General features: G+C 38.4%; 1 protein-coding gene across 1 annotated transcript; it reads right to left on the bottom strand.

Moving 5' to 3' along the window:
- Positions 1 to 3,141: 3,141 nt before the first annotated feature.
- On the bottom strand, positions 3,142 to 20,129 carry LOC122555579. The gene is made up of 2 exons (XM_043701606.1): positions 20,002 to 20,129; positions 3,142 to 6,343 (listed from the first exon to the last, which is right to left on the bottom strand). Exons 1-2 carry the CDS (start codon positions 20,033 to 20,035, stop codon positions 5,736 to 5,738), a joined length of 642 nt encoding a protein of 213 aa, XP_043557541.1. The 5' UTR covers positions 20,036 to 20,129; the 3' UTR covers positions 3,142 to 5,735.
- Between the last annotated feature and the right edge of the window lie 333 nt (positions 20,130 to 20,462).

Raw genomic sequence — 20,462 nt, 5'->3', positions numbered from 1 at the left:
AGGTTGGAAGGTTTGAATTTTGGGGAGAGGTGAATAGACTGGGACTTTTCTTCCCCTGGAGCGTCAGAGGCAGGGGGGTGACCTTATAGATTTTTATAAAATCATGAAGGACATGGATAGGCTTAATAGCCAAGGTCTTTTTCCCAGGGTAAGCGAGGCTAAAACTAGAGGGCATAGGTTTAAGGTGAGAAGGGAAAGATTTATAAAGATTTACCTGAGGGGTAACTTTTTCACACAAAGGGTGTGGAATGACAGAGGAAGTGGTAGAGTTTGGTACAATTATAATATTTAAAAGGCATCTGGATGGGTATATGAATAGGAAGCATTTAGATGGATATGGGCCAAGTGCTGGCAAATGGGACTAGGTCAGATTAGAATGTTTGGTCAGTGTGGATGCGTTGGACTGAAGGATCTGTTTCTGTGCTGTATCACTGTACGACTCCACAGCTGCATGGTAGTGAAAAAGAATAGGGGAATGAAGGTTGGATTTATCAATTGCATCAAAGATTGAGGCAATTTGAAGTGGACCAATGTGTTGCTATCAGTTAGAGATTATTATTGGTAATTTTCAAAAAGAAACCTGACCTGATGCTATTCAAAGAAACAGACCAGAATAAAGGAATTCAAGCAGTTGGTAATGGGAGAAATAGATGGAAATTTTGCTTTCGATGAGCTTGGAAAGAAAAGAATATTGGAAATCGAATGGTAGTTTGGGAGGACTGAAGGAGTTAAGGTAGATTTTTAAATGAGGCAGTGACTTAAGTAGTATCAAAAGGAGAAACAAGGCATGGAGAAAGAGAACTGATGATAACATAGTCTGCATTGCGAAATAGTTCAATAGGCAAGAAGAAGTAGATGTTAAGTTTAATCAGTGTGAGGTTCTTGCTTGATTCTTGGATTGTCCATCTGAACCACTTGGTTTCATTGGTGACGAGCTGAACAGTGGGCTGTCAGATTGCAAAAGCAAAACAGGAAGAAGCATTGCACTTGCAGGAGAGGCGCTGCCACATTTTCAACATTCTTCCTAAGGCAGTCAACACTGCCTCTGCATTCTTAGTCCAAACTGATAAATTAAGATGACGACTTCTCAGTGTGTGGCATTTGTGCCTGTGGATCAGACAGGATGAGCAGGCTGCGACACTGGGCATTATTTGATGTCGCTAACAGAGGTCCTGCCGATCAGCAGGAGAGCTTCAACTCCAGAGTTGTTCTAGGAAATGGCATTCATTCCAACCATAGTTCCTTTTACATAGTTGGAGTCAGTCAACTATTCTTGGCAGGCTCCAGGTGCTAATGGCACCTGCTATTTAGAGTTTACATTGTTGAGAGTGAGTCAAGGTGCTGTATGTTGATGTATATGAAAGCTGTACCAGCAGAATGTGAAATCAAATTGATAGCTGAGTATTTTGGCAGGCTTGCTTAGCTCCAACCTCAAGTGGTAAATGACTGAAGTACTGTTACAGTTGGCCTGAAAGCAGATAAGATGATATGGTGAGGTTGGTGACTTGCCAATGCCAACTTGCATGATGTGTGTCAGGGAGGATGGGAGCTTATGAAGTTGTTGCGCTGTACATACTTTAGCTGGTGGCCATGCCAAGCAATCTGTGAGCAGCAATGCCCAAGTACATCCTGGGACTTTCATGTTAGGAATTTGCTATCTCCAGTTTTTTTTAGAGAAGGAAGGAAAGTTGGCAATGGTTTATAAATTAAACATGCTGGACTGTTAATGAGATGCAAATGCGTGGAAGTAAGGTGGTTGCTTTTAAGTAGTGAGATTCTGAATATGCTGTTTAAGACTTCAAAAGAAAAATTGCCAGCATTTTTCATTATGTCCAGATTTTGATTTTTTTCATCCTCATCATACTTTTCCAACATTCCCATCTTTGCCCTCACTGTTCACATGAGAATAAAATTCCTCTCACTGTCTAACTAGGTACTGAAAGGTGTAACTCATTGCTATTAAGCAATAAATTGTGTTTTGTTAAGATAAGAGTCTCTTCTTGTTGAGATTCACCGGTGATTGTTCCTCTACAACAATAAACTAAATGTGCCCTTAGATCCTGTTGAGGAATTGCGGCAGTATCCTTCAGATCATGTATAGCATCACACAGCATGGAAACAGACCCATTGATCCAACCAGTCCACACCAACCATGCTCTCAAGCATAACTAGTCCCACCTGCCTGTGCATGGTCCACATCCCTCCAAACCTTTCCTATTCATGAACTTATCCCAACAAATTTTTAAATGTTGTAACTGTACATGCATCCACCACTTTCTCTGGCATTTCATTCCACACTTGAACCAGTCTCTGTGTAAAAATGTTGCCAATCATCTCCTTTTTAAATCTTTCTCCTCTCACCTTAAAAATGTGCCCCCTACTTTTGAACTCCACCACTCCATTCACCTTATCTATGCCCCTTTTGATTTTATAAACCTCAATAAGGTCACCCTCAACCTTCTACCCTCCAATGAAAAAAATCCCAGTCTTTCCAGTCTATTTTTATATCTTAAACCCTCTATTCCCAGCAACATCCTGGTAATTATTTTCTGAACCCTCTCCAATTTAATAACAGGATTTTGATAACTGGGCAACTAGAACTGCACACAGTATTCCAGAACAGGCCTCACCAATATCTTGTACAACCTCAGTATGACGTCCCAAATCCTATAGTGAAAAGTTTGAGTAATGAAGGTAAGGTGCTAAATGCCTTCTTAAGCACCCTGTTTACCTGTGAAGCAAATTTCAATGAATTATGTACATGAACCCCGAGGACTATTTGTTTTATAACCCTACCCAGGACCTAATCATTAATTGCATAAGTCCTGACCTTATTTGTGTTACCAAAATGCAATGTGGCACATTTACGTAAATTCAACCCCAACCTATTAATCTGCAGTAATGTTTCACAAATCGAGACTGCCAAAAAACTGGCAATTTAACAAATTAAAATCTAACCTTTTCCATTCTTGCAGGTGCCATATGTCAAAGGCATTTTCTGTTTTGAACTACAAAACTGATTAATATGAGTTTATAATATTAATTTAAAATCTTTTTTTTAGATATTTGTTTAACAACTATGTATTGCGTAAATCAAGATTAAAAAAATTAAAGTCAAAACCAAGGGACATTTGGACAAAATTGGTAAAAGACACAATTTTTATTTTGTACATTCAAAAATCAAAGAACCACCTAACAGGATGCCATTAAGCAAACGGTAATCTATAGTTATTAGCATAGTGCACAGTTGTAGCTTTTTTAGGTCTGAACTGCAGTTTCAAAAAATCTGGAAAACTTATATTCACAGTAATAATGATTGCAACTATTGATTCTTCTGAAACCATGTATATAGCAACATCTGAAAAGCATTCACTCTATTTCAGCTAAATTAGGTAACATTATGATGGTAAGAAACAACAGTCAAAATTTAAAATATGGATGATGAGTACTTTGCACCTCTGAATAGAGGGCTGATTTTAACAGTCATGCTTTCATCCCCCTGTCAATAATAATGTTCATACATTCTAAGAAAGACATACATTGATAGTGCAAGTAGTCACTGTCTTTTTTTCCCCCATTCTCCTTTGCCTTTGCATTTCCTGGAGCGCCAATTTGGAATTAGGAAATGAACACATAAAAGCTCCAAAGAATTAATATCAAATGAGTCTGTAATGGATAGCAGAGCACATCTTTATACAACTCTGGGGGAACAGTAAATGAATCACATTTATCTGGAAATGTTCCCTCTTTAAAAGCAGGAACAACTTTGACATGAATGTGTAATTATATTAATATAGATTTTGTGGTAAACTACAATGACTATTTTAGGAATAGACACAGGCGAGCTTTTTAAACATGACTCCCAAAGGTCCCCTGAATTCTCTTTGTGAATTTAAATGCAATTTGAATCAGGCTGTGTTTATCTCAAGAAGGGAGATGTGAAATTCATTGAGCTCCCCTCTCTCCAAAATACCACAATGTAAATATAAAAATAGCTTTTGCAGCTTAGACACTTCTGTGGAGGAAGAGGAAAAAAGCAAGATGGACGGGAGTGGAGGGCATGGCTCTGTCACAGGCCAACCTGTGGTTATTACTGTATATGAATTAGTGAGAACAATGTCTGGGCCTACCTGGAGTTCTGACCCTAGATTTGCCAGCAGGTAGACTAGAGGCTGAAAAATCCCAGTGGCTTCCTTTAATTGTTCTTAGGAGGCCTTAATGATCTTAATCATCTACCCACCATGCATGGGTGATAGCCATGTCAACACTTCATAGTAACTTTGAGGAAAAAGGCTTGAGAGTGGGATGCAATGCATGAACCAGCAGGTAAATTGGAATTGTTACATTTGGTGCCAGCCCTCCTTTGATCCTGGCACCTGCTGGGCCTAAAAGTCCAGGTCAGAGCTGGTACTAATGGTGATACATTGCTATAAGAAAGCCAAGAAAGAAAGCTGCAATCTAGTTACTTTATAGTTAGTAAAAAATGATTAATGATTCAGACTTTGCAGTGAGCTACAAAGTTGTAGTGCCCAATGTGACTGTGAAGAAACCTGCCCTCATTGATCTAGTGAATCAAGTGGATCAGTTTGTCCTTTCTTGATAGTAAAATCATTGCTGGTGCCAGCTATTGGTGGTCTCCAGCTTCCAGCAACTCTGATGTCATGAAGCTGACTAAATAATTAATCACATTGAAGAATTCTCTTAGACAGCAAACAAGGAAATAACGCCATGTTTTATCATACACTTTCTATAATTTTACAGAAATTAAAACAAAAAGGTGTGATATACACAATTAATATAGAAGCTGAAATAGCATCAACAAACTTGAAATAATACTTAACAAACTTTGAATTTTTAATATGGAATGGAGAAATTCGACATTTCACAAATATTCAATTAGCCTTTCTGAACCAGAGGAGTCATTCATGGTAATTTTGACATATTATATAATTTAGAACCCAGCTACAGCTCATTCAAAAATGTGTCACTTTATCAAGTGGTTTAAACAGTGAGAAGAGCAAGTTAAGGTGGAAAATTTAGTGATTTCTAATTGATTTCTGTTGATGAAGACTTCAACTGCGCACCTTATGGAGGAGTAGGGAATCAGTTTCTGGACTGCCACTTTTAACTCTGTACCTATCAGTTTCACAGAGTGGTGATAACTAATGTTGACAGCTTCATCGTTATTATAGCGGTTAAACCTGAGCCGCTATGATAAATGCAAATTCTCCTTAATGGATGAAAATGCCGCAGAAAAATTGATCAGATGAGTGACTAGCTGAAGCCTGGATGATTTCTTGTTGATCTCTTTCACCTTAATTGCTTTGTGGACTCTTGACTGGAATTGTCTAAGTATGACCTAAGATGGCCAGTCTTTGAGGAGAAAACATTTGACTCTCTGCAAACCAGTTTTATCGACATTTCAGTTTGGAAGGATGATGAAATATTTGACATACAAAATGCAATGTTTTTCAAAGTTCTTCTCTATTGTATGTCATGTTCTGAGCTCAAATTGCCAGCACGCATTTCTTTGAAGTATCAAAAAGGATTTTTCATTGTTCTATAGTTTTCTGCATCACACTGAGATATTTATTCTTCATACTGTGTCTCAAATATATATTCTGTTCAATAAATAAAATTGAGACATTGCCCATCCAATGTTCACTGTCTCAAATCACAAAAACGATCTTCCTTTCCAGTTTGATAATAGTCTGGCGTCCTCATCATGCAGGTGACTACTCGCTTGGAATGATGTAAGTGTCATCATTTTCATAATTTGGTGGGCCTGTGTAATTACAATACACGGGTGAAATATCTATTGATGGGCTGTTTTCATAAATAGCCTCATTATACTCCACAGTCTGAGAAATCTGAATTTGCTGATGGTCTGCAGCTGATGTGAATTTTGAATTTTCAGGCTGATTATTGGGATCAATCATAACATTTTCATAATTAGGTTGAGAGTGATATAGTGCATGATTGACTTCATAATTTTGAGAGGTGTTAGAGCTGGAAACTCGCTCAGCAGAATGATTAGTTATCTTAGCATTGTAGATGTGCTCTTGCTGATTATCGAGTTGTCTCTCATCCAGTCCACTGTCACTCCTCCTGGATCTCATCAGTACATTTGGGATATAAAAACCTTTGGATCTAAGATGTATATAGCCCCAGACTATAAGTCCAATAATTGCAGGAATCAACAGCACAGGGATGACAATCGCTGGAACATTAACTGCATTACCATTGTTAAGAGACTGTGTAATTGGCGTAGAAGTCGACATAGTACAATCCTTGAGGAAAATAAAGATCACAAGTATTATCTCAGATTTCTTGAGATAAATATCTGAAATAGAAAAGAAAAAGATTGTGACGTAAAGATCAGATTGGATACTTCAACATTTTTGTAATTTTTATCAATTGTCATATAATTAACTCCTGCAGACATCTGCCAATCACAAGTTTAATTGTTCAATGGAACAGGAGGGTAATACAGCTTTTTGATTTGTTCTATGTCACATGGCTACGCTAAACTTACTCTGATAATAAGCAGGTGCATAAGCCAAACAATATGCTGGTATGTCACAGTTCAAAAATTGAAGCTCAGAGTTTGAACACCAGAATAAGTGACACATATAAATGCAATCTTAATCCTTCCTGCTTGGCTTTAACTAGGCAGACAATAAAAATCAGCAGAAAAAGCCGACTGATTTTGCATATTGATGTCTGTTATTTTTAATCATGCTTTTTGGACATTATGTGACACTACTACAAGCAGATGGAATTTAAACCTGGACCTCCTGGCTAATAGCTTTCTCTCTGTAGATGTACCAGACTTGCTGAGTTTGTCCAGCAACTTCTGCTTTTGTTCTGGATTTCCAGCATCAGCAGTTGTTTTGTGTTATGTTCTATGTTCAGTGGAGCTGGCAAAAAGCATATTTGACTGAAGCCAATGGGATCCTTCACTAAATATCAGCTCCATCTACCATTAATGATCCCTTAAGTAGAGAAGCCATTGTGATATTCTTGTTAGGTGAAACCAGAATCTCAAAAAGAATCAGAGAATCGCTACAATGTAGAAACAGGCCATTCAGTCCATCAAGTCCATACCAATCCTTCAAAGAACATCCCACTCTATTCCTCTTGGCCAATCCACCTAACTGGCACTCCTTTTGATTGTGTGTGTGTGTGGAATCAAACCCAGGTCTCTCACATTGTGAGGCAGCAGTACTAACCACTGAGCCACCGGGTCACATTAAAGTGTAGCTCTATTAGGCATGCCTATAATTATTACTTTATCTTTATTAGGACTGCATCATTTGTGAAATTAAAGGTATCCGTCATGCTAACTGAAGTTGACACAAACTGTATAGTTTAACAGCTTGTTGCCCACAATTGAGCACTATTTGATATTCAGTATAAAATGGATGAAGCATGTACAGAAACTCCCAACGTAAAGGTGAGTTGTCTTTTGTTTATTCAAATGCATGTGTAACCAGAAAAGACAGAAACAGTAGGCTGCTGGGCTCTTTCCTCCATCACTCCTGCAAACTGGAGTTGGCTGTATTCCCTTAGACTTTGGTTAGCAAACAGCATTAGGTTTGGAATTTGCAGAATTCCAGTCTTGTGCAGGTGAAAACCTGGGCCTGAACTTTAATAAACTTTAGGTCAGCATCTTTGTGCACTTGCCCAATCACTAAGTATATATTCTCCCGATATCTGATACTCCTTCCATTTGGTCTGCACTGTTTCACCTTTGCATGTTGGTGATTTTAGTGGAAAAAGGGAGAGAAGATCAATTCACTGGATCTCTGTTCACATTTGAAGGAATAGTCTTCATTTGCCTGGGTGAAGCTGCAGTAATAATGTGGTCAACCCTCAGCTCACATCTGATTTACATACCATATATTGCCTTTCTTCCATTGCAAGGTCAAAATCCTGTCTTCCTAATTTAGCGGTATCATTTCAGAGCTCAATGCATGGACTGTAGCTGCTCCCTATCAGCTTCTCAGGGGGATCTAAAGTGAAATCTATTTAATCTGCATGTGATCTATGTTCATTGAACTTGATTAATCAGGTTTATGTGATAACTCAGAAGATATATAAACAGACACCATAGTGGCCAAAAATGCTGAGCGGTAAGCAAGAGTACAGACATCTTGCGGTTTCAGAGATATTTTATGACTCTTACAAATATCTTCTTGCACACTTGAAAAGCTAATGTCATCACTACATTGTTCCGAGGAGAGTCAAACATGAAAGAGATATTTGCAAATTTTGAAAAGATTTGTAGTTCAGGTTGAGGTTCTGAATGCAGGTTTGCTCGCTGAGCTGGAAGGTTTGGTTTCAGATATTTTGTCACCATACTAGGTAACATCATCAGTGAACAACCTTCACTGGAGGATGACTAGTATGGTGAGGAAACATCTGAAACCAAACCCTCCAGCTCAGTGAGCAAATTCACATCCAGAAAAGATATTGTATTTTATGGGATCTGGGCACCAGCATTTCTTGTCCATCTGTGATTCTGGAGGACAGTTAAAAGTCACCACATTGCTATGGGTGTGGTCAAATATAAATTAGTCCAGGTAAAGATGGCAGGTTTGCTTCGCTAATAACATTTGTGAAGTAAATGGGTTTTTACAACAATTTGTGCTTTGTACATTCATGGGCCAGCAATAATTGGTTATCTCCAGCTGTGTTTAAGAAGGTGGTGGTGAGTTACATTGTTGTATTGCTGCAGTCCATTGGTGTGGGTAGACTCACATATTCTTAGGTCCCACTGAAGGAATGATATGTTTGCAAGTCAGGGTGGCGAGTGGCTTGGAGAGGGACTTGCATTCGGCCACTTAGTAAGATAAGTGCCCAAGTATAGATTAGCATGGATAGAGGATTGGATAACTAATGAAAGACAGAGTTGGGGTACAGGGAACATTTCTATGCAATCTTTAACTAATGAAGTGGCACTTCATTAGTTAAAGATTGCATAAAATGCTCCCTGTACCCCAACTCTGTGTTTCATTAGTTATCCAATCCTCTATCCATGCTAATTTACAATGTAACTCAAGGAACTGAATATTATTTAAATCAAGAAATCTACAGAAATCATGGAATAAAGGGCCTCAAGAGCCCTCATTCACGAAATAGAGCATTACTGGCTAGACAGCATTTATTGTCCATTCCTAATTGCAATTAAGAGTCAACCATATTTCTGTGGGTCTGGAGTCACATGTAGACCAGGCAAGGATGGCAGTTTCCTTCTCTAAAGGACATTAGTGAACCAGATGAGTTTTCCTGACAATCAGCAATGATTTCATGGTCATCATTAGACTCTTTTATCCAGGTATTTATTGAACTCAAAATTCCATCATCTGCTGTGGTGAGATTTGAACCCAGGTCCCCAGAACATTATCTGGGACTCTGGATTAACAGTCCTGTGATAATATCACCAGGCCATTGTTCTCCCCCACCTCTCCACATTTGTGGAATTATGTTGTGCAAATAGCATATGGTTGAGTGGATAATACAAAAATGATTAACAGCAAATGCCAACAAAGGTGAAGCTGTTTCCATTAAAGGCATCAGATAAGCTTCTTTCTAATGAGACACAAGCAAATCTTTGTGAGCTAATTGGTCAAACCAATGTGGAAAACGTAACACACTTGTGATGTTTGGCAGTGGTCAAACTGATCATTTGTTGGAGACTGGGTTTTTTCAAAGTGTAAAATAAATAGTTTCTTTGTATGGAAAGAGTATATTAAAATAAAAACACCACTGACTCACAGCAAAACTATTTAGATCAGTGAAGAAGTAATTTGATCAATAGCTGGATCAGACTGATCACCTGTTCTGGACAGACCTTTGGACAAATCCATATAAGAATGTTTATTTATGGGTACTATTGTTGCTGCATATTTTGCAGTGATCATTGCTTTAATAAAGAATATTGGGTACATTCTGTTGTTCAATGTGCCTTGGGTTACTGATATCCAGAATAAACCTGATGGACCAGAGAAAGTAGGAATAAAAGCCGACACATCCAAGTTCAGCAAGCAGTAAGGAAGGCAAATGGAAAGGTGGTCTTTTTATAAAGGGAAAAGAATATGAACGTATGGAAGTTTTTCTAAAACTATACGACATGCTAGTCAGGCCACATCTAGAGTATTGTAAACAATTTTGAGTCCTTTATTGAAGGAAAGATATACAAGTTTTGGAAGCAGTGCAGAGAAGGTTCGTGAGGCTGATCGCAGGTATGGAGGGACTGTCTCATGAAGAGAGGTTGTATAGTTTGAGCCTACACTTATTGGAATTCGAGAGGTGACCTTCTTGAAACAAGGAGGATTCTTAGAGGTCTTGACATAATAGGTGCACAAATGTTGTTTCCCATTATAGTAGAGTCTAGGACCAGAGGATATATTCTCAGAACAAGGAGTCACACATTTAAGACAGAGAAGGATCCATTTGATACCATCCTGGTGATTGTGGAACTTTATTCAGGGATTAAGATATTGAACAGTGTAATTTTGCAGGATGTTAATTAACTTTTGTATTTGACAGGTTTTAATTTAAGATGTAACGTATTGGAAATTGTGATGTAAAGTTGGATTATATTTCTATTTCACTTTGTTTCAATAAAAGTATTAGTTAGTAAATATCAGTAATTCATTTTTGTTCTCATTGTCTTTATCTGGTAATTACAGTAATTTGATTTTTTTTTATTTGTTTAGAGATCAATTGGGCTTTTGCTAATGATAGTGGAATTTTAACAGGCATGAATTTAAAAAATAGTATCCATGTAATAGTCAACGCCATAAATTTAACCTTTTAAAAAGTATTTTTTAAAAATTTAACTATTATTCAAGTATGTGTGGTAAGCTAGGAGCAACATAAAAATCAGGCAAGGGTTTGGTCTGTCCTCAGTTGTTCCACATTGGTTGGGGAAATGGGCCAGAGAAAATACTGTAGGTTGGTCCTGAAAATGGAGGGATTTTCTTATGTGGAGAAGTTGAGTAGGTTGGATTTGCACTCATTGGAGTTAGGGAAATGAGAGGTCAACTTATTGAAAAATATAAGTTTCCAAGACAGATTAACTTGGTAGATGTAGAGGGTTTTTTTAGAACCAGTGGGAGTAATCTCAGAGTAGGGGGTTGCCCCATTTAAGACAGATGAGGAAGATGATTTTTTTCTCTCATAAGATGATCAATCTGTTTATCACAGAGAGCAGTCCAACTGGGTCAATAAGTATATTGCAGGCTGAGGCAGACAGATTGTTAATCAATAATGGAATCCAAGGTTGTTGGTAAAATGCATGAAAGTGAAGCTGAGGATCATCAGATCAGCCATGATCTTGTTGAATGGCAGAGTAGATTCAATGAACCAAATGACCTACACCTGCTCTTGCATTATTTTAATGTGTTGTGACTCTAATCTAGCTCGCATATCACGAAGATCATAAGATCTAACACTTTTAATATCTAAAGAAATGTAACAAATAAATGTGATCAACAAATTATAATTGATTAGTTAGGCCATGATTGGAAAACTGCATTCATTTCTGGTCTTCCTGCTGTAGGATGAATGTGGTGAAACTTGGAAGGGTTCAGAAGAGATTTACTAAAATGTTGTCAGGGTTGGAGGTTTGAGCTACAGGGAGAAACGGAATAGACTGGGCTATTTTCCCTGGATTGTTGGAGGCTGAGAGGTGACCTTTATAGAGGTCTATAAAAATCATGAAGGGCACAGATAAGGTTAATAGGCAAGGTCTTTTCCCCAGGGTGGGGGGAGCCCAGAAATAGAGAGCAAAGGTTTAAGGTGAGAGGGCAAAGATGTAAAAGGGACCAAAGGGGCAACATTTTCACATAGAGGATGGTTCATGTGTGGAATGAGCTGCCAGAGGAAGTGGTGGAGGCTGGTACAATTACAGCATTTAAAAGGCATCTGGATGGGTATATGAATAGGAAAGGTTTCGAGGGATTCGGGCCAAATGCTGGCAAGTGGGACGAGGTTTATTTTGGATATCTGGTAGGCGTGGACGAGTTGGACCCAAGTCTGTTTCTCTGCTGGTCATCTCTATGACTCTATAACTTACAGATCAGCTATGAACCAATTCAAATGTGGAACAGATTTGAGAGGCTGGATGACCTACTCTTATTCCTAAAATAGTTAGCAAATTTTAATAAGTAGGTTTTAACAATAATAAGATTATACTTTTGTTTTGTTTTTAATACCCATCATTAAAATTTTATTTTAAGCTTCAGCTTTTCTGGAATACTTGGTACCTACCATCATCCTTAATCTCTTTGGTAGTTCAGGTTCACAACAACAACTTTTTAAAGCTGTTTGAAGATTTTCATGGCAGTAACAGAAATGTTGAGTAAGAATATTCTACGTTTACACCATGTAAACCTTTTTATTCATTCATGGGATGTGGGCATCACTAACTAGGCCAACATTTATTTCCCATCCCTAACTGCCCAGATTTACTATGAAAAGAGCAACTGTTACCTTAAGATTTCCTTAGAAGAACTGGTGGTTCTTTAAACTCTCTGCACAGTGTAGTCTGCTGAACATGTGGAGGAATGACTGGATCAGGTAATGACCAAGTTATCTATACTGGAGGTTGGGATTTGACTGCTCATGGGTCAGAGTTTTGTAATAGCCTCAATATATGTTAACATTCTTGCTGCTTATTCTTCAAGTGTCCAGAATGGTTGGTAATATGATGTTCTCCTTCTGTAAGGATTGCCTAATGTCACTGATGAGAAGGCCACTGCCTTGGAGGACAGTGCAGTGTTTTTAGATCTCATGTCCTCCTTGATGCATCTTGAATGTCACCTCTAGGCTTGTCCATGATATCTCAGCTTTTCATGAAAATACAGAAGAACTATGGATGCGGGAAATCAGAAATGAAAACAGAAATTGCTTGGAAAAAGTCAGCAAACCCTGACTTCTTGAAACAAGGAGGATTCTTAGAGGTCTTGACATAATAGGTGCACAAATGTTGTTTCCCATTATAGTAGAGTCTAGGACCAGAGGATATATTCTCAGAACAAGGAGTCACACATTTAAGACAGAGAAAAGAATGAATTTCTCCTTAGAGGTTAGTGAAGCTGCAGAATTCTTTACTGCAAGAGGCTGTTGAGGCTAGGTCATTAAATATATTCAAGGCTGAGATAGACAGATATTTAATCAGTAAGGGAATCAAGGGTTGTGAAGAAAAGATAGGAAAGTGGAATTGAGGATTTTTAGATCAGCCATGATTTAATTGAGTGGCAGGGCAGACTGGATGGGCTAAATGTCGTACTCCTGGTCTCAGAGGATGGTGAATCTGTGGAACTCATTGCTGCAGAAGGCTATGGAAACCAAGTCATTGAGTGTTTTTAAGACAGCAATAGATAGATTCTGATTAGTAAGAGGATCTAAGGTTCTAGGGAGAAAGCAGGAGAATATGGTTGAGAAACATATCAGCCATGATCGAATGTCAGAGCAGACCTGATGGGCTGAATAGCCTAATTCTGCTCCATATCTTATGATGTTATTTTGCTGGGATAAAAAGTCTCTGTTGCAGAAATATTCTGAAACCTCAAGACCATGATAAATAATGAGCTGAAGAAAACTTTCTGTTACAGCTAATAAGCAATAACAGAGTCTTTCAAAAATAAAATCTAGAAAGTGAGAGACATAGAGACAGCATAGAACAAAGATGTAAATTCCCTTGTTAATAACCAAGATCAACTGCAGAATGGGATTGATCTTTCAAATAGATCTCCAGATCAAGGCACGACATTGGAATTTCCTGTTGAAAAAATTACCCACTGCCTCACAGCAAAATTATCTTGATCAGTGAAGAAGTAATTTGGTCAATAGTTCAAAGTTAAGTTGGATCAAGCTGATCACCTGTTCTGGACAGATCTTTAGATAAATTCATGTTAAAGGGATTATTTACAATTGTATGCTATTGGTTCTACTCCAGCAGTTTATTCTGTTGTTTAGCATGGTGCAGACATACTTTCTCATGGGTTCTAAGAGATGGGGCATACATACACATTAGAAAACTTGCTCTAACATTCAATAAGGTCTAGGCTGTTCTGTTTATGTTTTGAATTCCACATTCCCATCTAACTGCAATAGTCCTTGTTTCCCTGCCTAATTAGAACCTATGTATCTCTGTCTCAAAAATGTTAAATGGCCCTGCATTCACTGCCTTCTGAAATAGACAGTTCCAAAGTCACACAACCTTATGACAGAGAGAAAAAAAAATCTCCTCATCTCTTTCCTCAAAGGGTGGCCTCTAATTTTTAAACAGTGTTCCCATGTTCTGGATTCACCTACAAGAGGAAACATCCTTTCGGCATGCGGCTTCTCAAGACCATTCAGGATCTTATACTCTTCAATTAAATCACCCCACACTCTTCTAGACTCCAATGGAAACAAGTCCAGTCTGTCCATATAAAATTCCCATACAAGACAACCTGTTTATTATCAATCTAGTAAACCTCCTCGGAAACATTGCCAAAGCAATTACATTCATTCTTAAATATGGGGACCAAATCTACACACAGTATTTGAGATATGGTCTCACTAATGCTCTATATAACTGAAATGTACCATCCCTAATTTCTTGTTCAATTCTTCTCATAATAAAGGATACTCATTCATCAGTCTTCTTAATTTAGTTACGTAGCTACATACTAAGCTTTCACAGGAGCGCATCTAATTCAGTTATTCACTGTTTAAATAATATTATGCACTTTTAATTTTCCTGTCGGAGAACAACGTCATATTGTCCCAAACTGCCAGCTTTTTGCCCACTCACTTAACCTATCTATATCAGTCTCCTTCCTTGTTATAAAAACCAAAAGCACTGCAGATGCTGTAAATCAGAAACAAAAACAGAAATTACTTGAAAAGCTAAGCAGATCTGAGGAAGGGTCACTTGACGCAAATCATTAATCCTGATTTCTCTTCACAGGTACTGCCAGACCTGCTGAGATTTTCCAGCAATTTTCGTTTTTATTCCATCCTTGTTATGTTTTCTTCAGACCATACTTTCCGATCTACCTTTGTGCAATCTGAAAATGTAGCGACCATGCTATTGATTTAAATTGTAAAAAGCTGAGACTCCATTCATCACATTCTGCCACTCAGAAATAACTCTCAATTACACATGCTTTCTGTTCTCTGTCAGCTAATTTATCTTCTATCCATGTTGATATCTTACCCCTATACTATTATCTTTTACTTTGTTCAATAAGAGGGTGGCACGTGGCTCACACTACCAGGGACCTGCATTTAATACCAGCCTCTAACGACTGTCTGTGTGGAGTTTGCACATTCTCTCTCTGTATCTGCGTGGGTTTCCTCTGGGTGCTCTGGTTTCCTCCCACAAGCCAAAGATGTGCAGGTTAGGTGAATTGATCATGCTAAATTGTCCATAGTGTTCAGGGATGTGTAGGTTAGGTGTATTAGTCAGGAGAAATGTAGGAGAATGGGTCTGGGTGGGATACACTTCGGAGGGTCAGTGTGGACCTGTTGGGCCAAATGGCCTGTTTCCACTGTAGGGATTCTACGATATAGCATCTTGTCAAATACTTTCCGGAAGTCCATATGTAGTGAGTGCATCTACGGGCCCCCTTTATCCACAGTATGTTAGTTAAAGCTCTTTGCAAAGCCATGATGTTTTTTTGTGCTTTCATTGAGATTTTCAGCTTTAATGTCTGTAAACACTGATTCTAACACCTGTCCCATGAGCAAACTATCTAATAGGTGGTGGCATTGTAAGAATCTCATGACTCTAGTAATTCACAGATGCAGGCTAAAGTTCTGGGGAGATAGTTCAAATCCCACCATGACAACTGATAGAATTGAAATAATAACATCTGGAATTCAAACCTGTTCTCAGTAATAAGGACCATGAAACCTTAAATGAAAAACAATCTGGTTCACTTATGCCTCTTGGAGAAAGAACTCTGCCATCCTCATCTCAGGACATGTGACTGCAGATCCACAACAATGGGATTGACTCCTAACTGCCACCTGAAATGGCCAAGCAAGCTGTTCAGTTCAAGGGCACTTAGGGCCAGGCATTAAAACTGGACCTAGCTCCACTCCATGAAAATAAAAGTTATGTCATTAGCTGCACCTCAGCAGCCTTGCATCCCAGCAAGTGTTAAATTGATACCATTATTGACAGAAAGAGAAATTCCTATCCTAAAAACAGTAGAGAAGTCTTAATTTCCACATCCCTAGCACAGTCCACAAAGCCCCATTCATTTTCCTTTTTGTCTATTAAAAACATCCCTGAGAGAGCAAAGTAGACAAAAACGAGAGTGAAAACTTCAATTTACTGCCTTTCTTTTGAAAGAGGACATGGTCCTTTGGCCCTTGGAGACTTCTCCTGTTTATCCTTGAATAGTCTTCATTGCAGCTACATTCAGGTCATTTGTGAGTGCGACAGCCAAAAGCTGAGCCATTGTCAGATGCTGCCATTCCACTCCAGCACTGTAGTAGCCCTCCAAGAAAATGACAAGACAGCATATAGATTCGACAAGTCCTTGAAGAGAACCAAGGATGCTGTATCGATTAGTTCCAGATGCAAGAGTCTTGTTGGTCAAGTGCAGTAAAAAAGAGTTAGATGTTTATAATTAAATGTGAAAGGTAAAGAAAAGCATAGTGAAAGAAACTGCAGTAAAAATTTAGATTTAGCAGAATTATACTTTACTCTGAACATGTGCAAAGCGAATGATGTCATTGTGACATTAGATCACATGGAAAGGAATCTGGGTGAGTAGAGCTCCAGACTGGATTATCCTCTATTGTCATATTCAGCAAATAATTACACACAACAAATGCTTTTGCTGTTCACTTACAATGTGGTAGATTTGATTAACAGTTGTTGAGAAAGGTTCTTGGAATGTCGCCTTTTTTTCTCAAGGAATACATAGGGGTTGAAGTTAGAAAATAGTTGTCCTGCATTTTGATTACATTAGAGCTGGAGTACTAGGTTCAGTCCCAGGTAGTGCACATCATGAAGCATTCTATTGGTCTTGGAATTGGTATGACATGGATTCAACAGAGTGATAGCAAATCTCAAAGGGTTCAATTATGAGGGCAGGTTATATATGTTGGCTTTTATTCCATTTAAGTTTGAAGGTTGATGGGTGATCTAATAATGTGTTTAAAATGATAAAGGGATTGACATAGTCGGTGAATAGAAACAATTCTTTCTGGTTAAAAATACAGATGAGGGTGACAAAATAAAATGCCATTCAGGACTGAAATCAGAAAGCACATTTTCACACAAAAGGTAGTGGAAATCTGCAACTTTCCTTTTCTAGAATATTTAGGAATCAAATTTGAATCAAATATGATATGATGTATCAGGCAAGCAGGTAGGTTGGGCTAAATGGCCTACTCCATGTACATTTCAATTAGCAATTTTCAAGACCAATTCAAGAAGCATCCTCTTGAAGCAAGTATATGCTTTATTTACACATTGATTTGGAGGTTTTGCATTTTATCTCTCAGAAGTCTTGCAGGTTTATTAAATCTGTTTTAAATGATGCATCAATAGTAAAAAGCCATTGATATTGTGACATTAAAATTCTTTGGAGTGCTGACCAGTTGAAGTTATTCTGCTGATATTGATCTAAGTTTGATCTTGCACAATCCTTTTCAAAGAATTAGACCAGACACTTCCGCAGTTAGTCATCATGCAAAACAGACTTTGCTTTTACTTATTGTCTTGCATTTCCTTTCCTAAAAACACAGAACTTAAGTGGGGTATGAGTTCCACAAATGCCAGTCACACAAACTGCATCCTCATATCATTCCGAGAGAATGAGTATGAGCAGGACATTTACAGATTTTACAACCAAAGTCAACACAATCCTCACTCGATGGCCTTTCCCACATGACATTCAACTGGAGTTGTAAGATTGTGAAAGATAAGCTTTTGATTGATTTCCCTACTCTCTGATCCAGGGTTACTGAGATTAATTGCTGCACTCTGACAACTTCCTCAGAACAACTGTGCTCAGATCAGGAAAGAAGGTTGGGGTTTCTCTGTATTAGGCAGCATTTCAGGCTGGAAGGTTATAACTGAGCCAGTGGATGGTTGGGTGCAGAGAGTGGGTGATGTGAAGAAGGAAGCGCAAGAACCTGGGTTTCAGAGACATCTCCACGATTAGACAAAACAAATAATCTCTGGAGTGATGGAAGCAAACCAGGTTACACTGGAGGTTCAGTGTGTCTGCTGAACTAATTGGTTTTCAGACACTCGCATTTCCAGTTTGAGTGACTAAATTTGCTGGTTTATTCAAGCATACCATGCAAGCTTCTAATTCCCAAAGCAAGCTGGAACAGCACACAGCGATGCTACTGTTGCAATATTCAAATTGGGCAATTTAAGGGCCATGGGAAGCCAGCCGACCTGTCCCGCCCGTACTGGCTCTTTGAAAAAAAATCAGTATCTTACTCTTTCGGTAAAGCTCTCGAAGTTTTTTTATTCTTTTCTAATAATTATTGTTTGGTTATCCATAATCCTACCCAGCGATAATTACAGGGAATTATCATCAAAACCGTAAGAAGGTGAGGTGCAGAGCTGTACCTGTTTCTATATTATATGACAGGACCGACAGATTCAGTGATGGTAACTGTTAGCTGCAATCCAAGGCCGAAGTCCACACCCTATAGATACGTGATCATGCTGTGAGCAAGAGTCTGGAGTTCAACACAGAGGACATGTTGGTACAGCAAATAGGATCTTATACAATTAATCGTAGGGCATTGGAAAGTGTGGTAGAACAGGAAAACCTAGGGATTCAGGTACATAATTCTTTGAAGTTTGTGTCATATGTAGTCAGAGTGGTTAAAAAGGCATTTAGCATGCTTGCCTTCATTGCTCAGCCTTTTGAATATTGAGAATTCATGTTGTGGTTGCACAGGACGTTGGTGAGGCCTCTTCTGGAATACTGTGTGCAGTTCTAGTCGCCCATTTATAAGAAGGATATTATTAAGCTGGAGAGGGTTCAGAGGAAATTTGGCAGAATGTTGGTAGATATGAAAGGTTTGAATTACAAAGAAAGGCTGAATAAGCTGGGACTTCTTTTCACATAGGAGGAACATAGGAGGTTTCACACAGGAGGTTGAGAGGTGACCTTATGCAAGTTTATAAAATCATGAGAGGCATAGACAGGCTTAATGGTAGGTGTCATTTCTCCAGGATGGGGGATTTCAGGACACGGGGGCACATTTTTAAGGTGAGAGGAGAGAGAGTTAAGAAAGACATGAAAGGTACATTTTTTACACAGAGGCTCATTCGTGTGTGGAATGAACTTCCTGAGGAAGTGATGGATGTGGGTACAGATACAATGTTTAAAAGATATTTGAGTAAGTACATGAATAGGAAAGGTTTGGAGAGATATGGGCCAGGAACAGGCAGATGAAACTAGCTTAGTTTGGGATTATGTTCAGTATGGAATGATTGGACCGTGCTGTATGACTCTATGAGTCTACGACAACTCCTTTTGTAATTAAAATCTGAAAATGCTGGAACTGCTGGCTTGAGAAACATCTTGCTGGATGTTAAAGTTAACTGTTTCACTCTTCACCAAGATGCTTCCACCCTTGCTAAATCATGCCAATATACTTTGCTTTTATTTGAGATTTCTGGGATGGATAGCATTTTGCTCTTCCATCTGTAACTATCACTATCTTACATTTCATAAGACTGAATGTACAAAATTATTCATTAGAATTGTACGCACGTGACAATAGAAGTCCATATTTTGTATGAGATGGATAAAGGGACGTTTTTCGTCACAGCAGTGCCACATTTTTAGGTTAAGTCTTTACTCTTGTTATAAAAATGTGTCAGAACAGTATAATTTGTCACAATCCATTTTGTTTACAGCTAAGTCCTGCTTATATATCAAACCTCATCCAAGAGTATTCATTTCAAAATGATTTAATCTACAAAACTCTCATTACTCCACTTCTTCCTACCTTTGACCTTGCCAAGTGCAATTTCAGACTTCATGCTATTCTGGGTACGACTGATGGTCTTTCCTCCTCTCCATCACTGGTGACGGAGTCTTCAGTTACCTCAGCCTTGCACTGTGAAATATTTTCCCTTGTTCTGTCTTGTATTGCATACGGCAATGGTTTCTGAAGTGTTTTAGGTTCCTGTAATATTGTCTCCACCCATTCTGCTGATGTCAGCCACAGTCTGTGGGTGGAGACAATGGGAGGAATCTTACAGTGGCCATGGCCAAACAAAGTGTTACTTATAGCTATCATACTTAAACCTTGCTGTTTTCTAAAATCAGTGCGCCTTCTGAGATACGTTACTGTAGACTACCCTTTATCACTAATCACCATAAAGGCCCTAAAACAAATGAAAAGAAAAAGGGATTTGTGGTAGTGAGCTACCTCAAACAATTCTTTTCTTCAGTACCACATTGAGA

The sequence above is a fragment of the Chiloscyllium plagiosum genome, chromosome 1, assembly GCF_004010195.1.
Source record: "Chiloscyllium plagiosum isolate BGI_BamShark_2017 chromosome 1, ASM401019v2, whole genome shotgun sequence".
Lineage (NCBI taxonomy): Eukaryota > Metazoa > Chordata > Chondrichthyes > Orectolobiformes > Hemiscylliidae > Chiloscyllium > Chiloscyllium plagiosum.
Note: the sequence above shows the minus strand (reverse complement) of the source record. Positions and strands in the feature narration are given on the sequence as shown.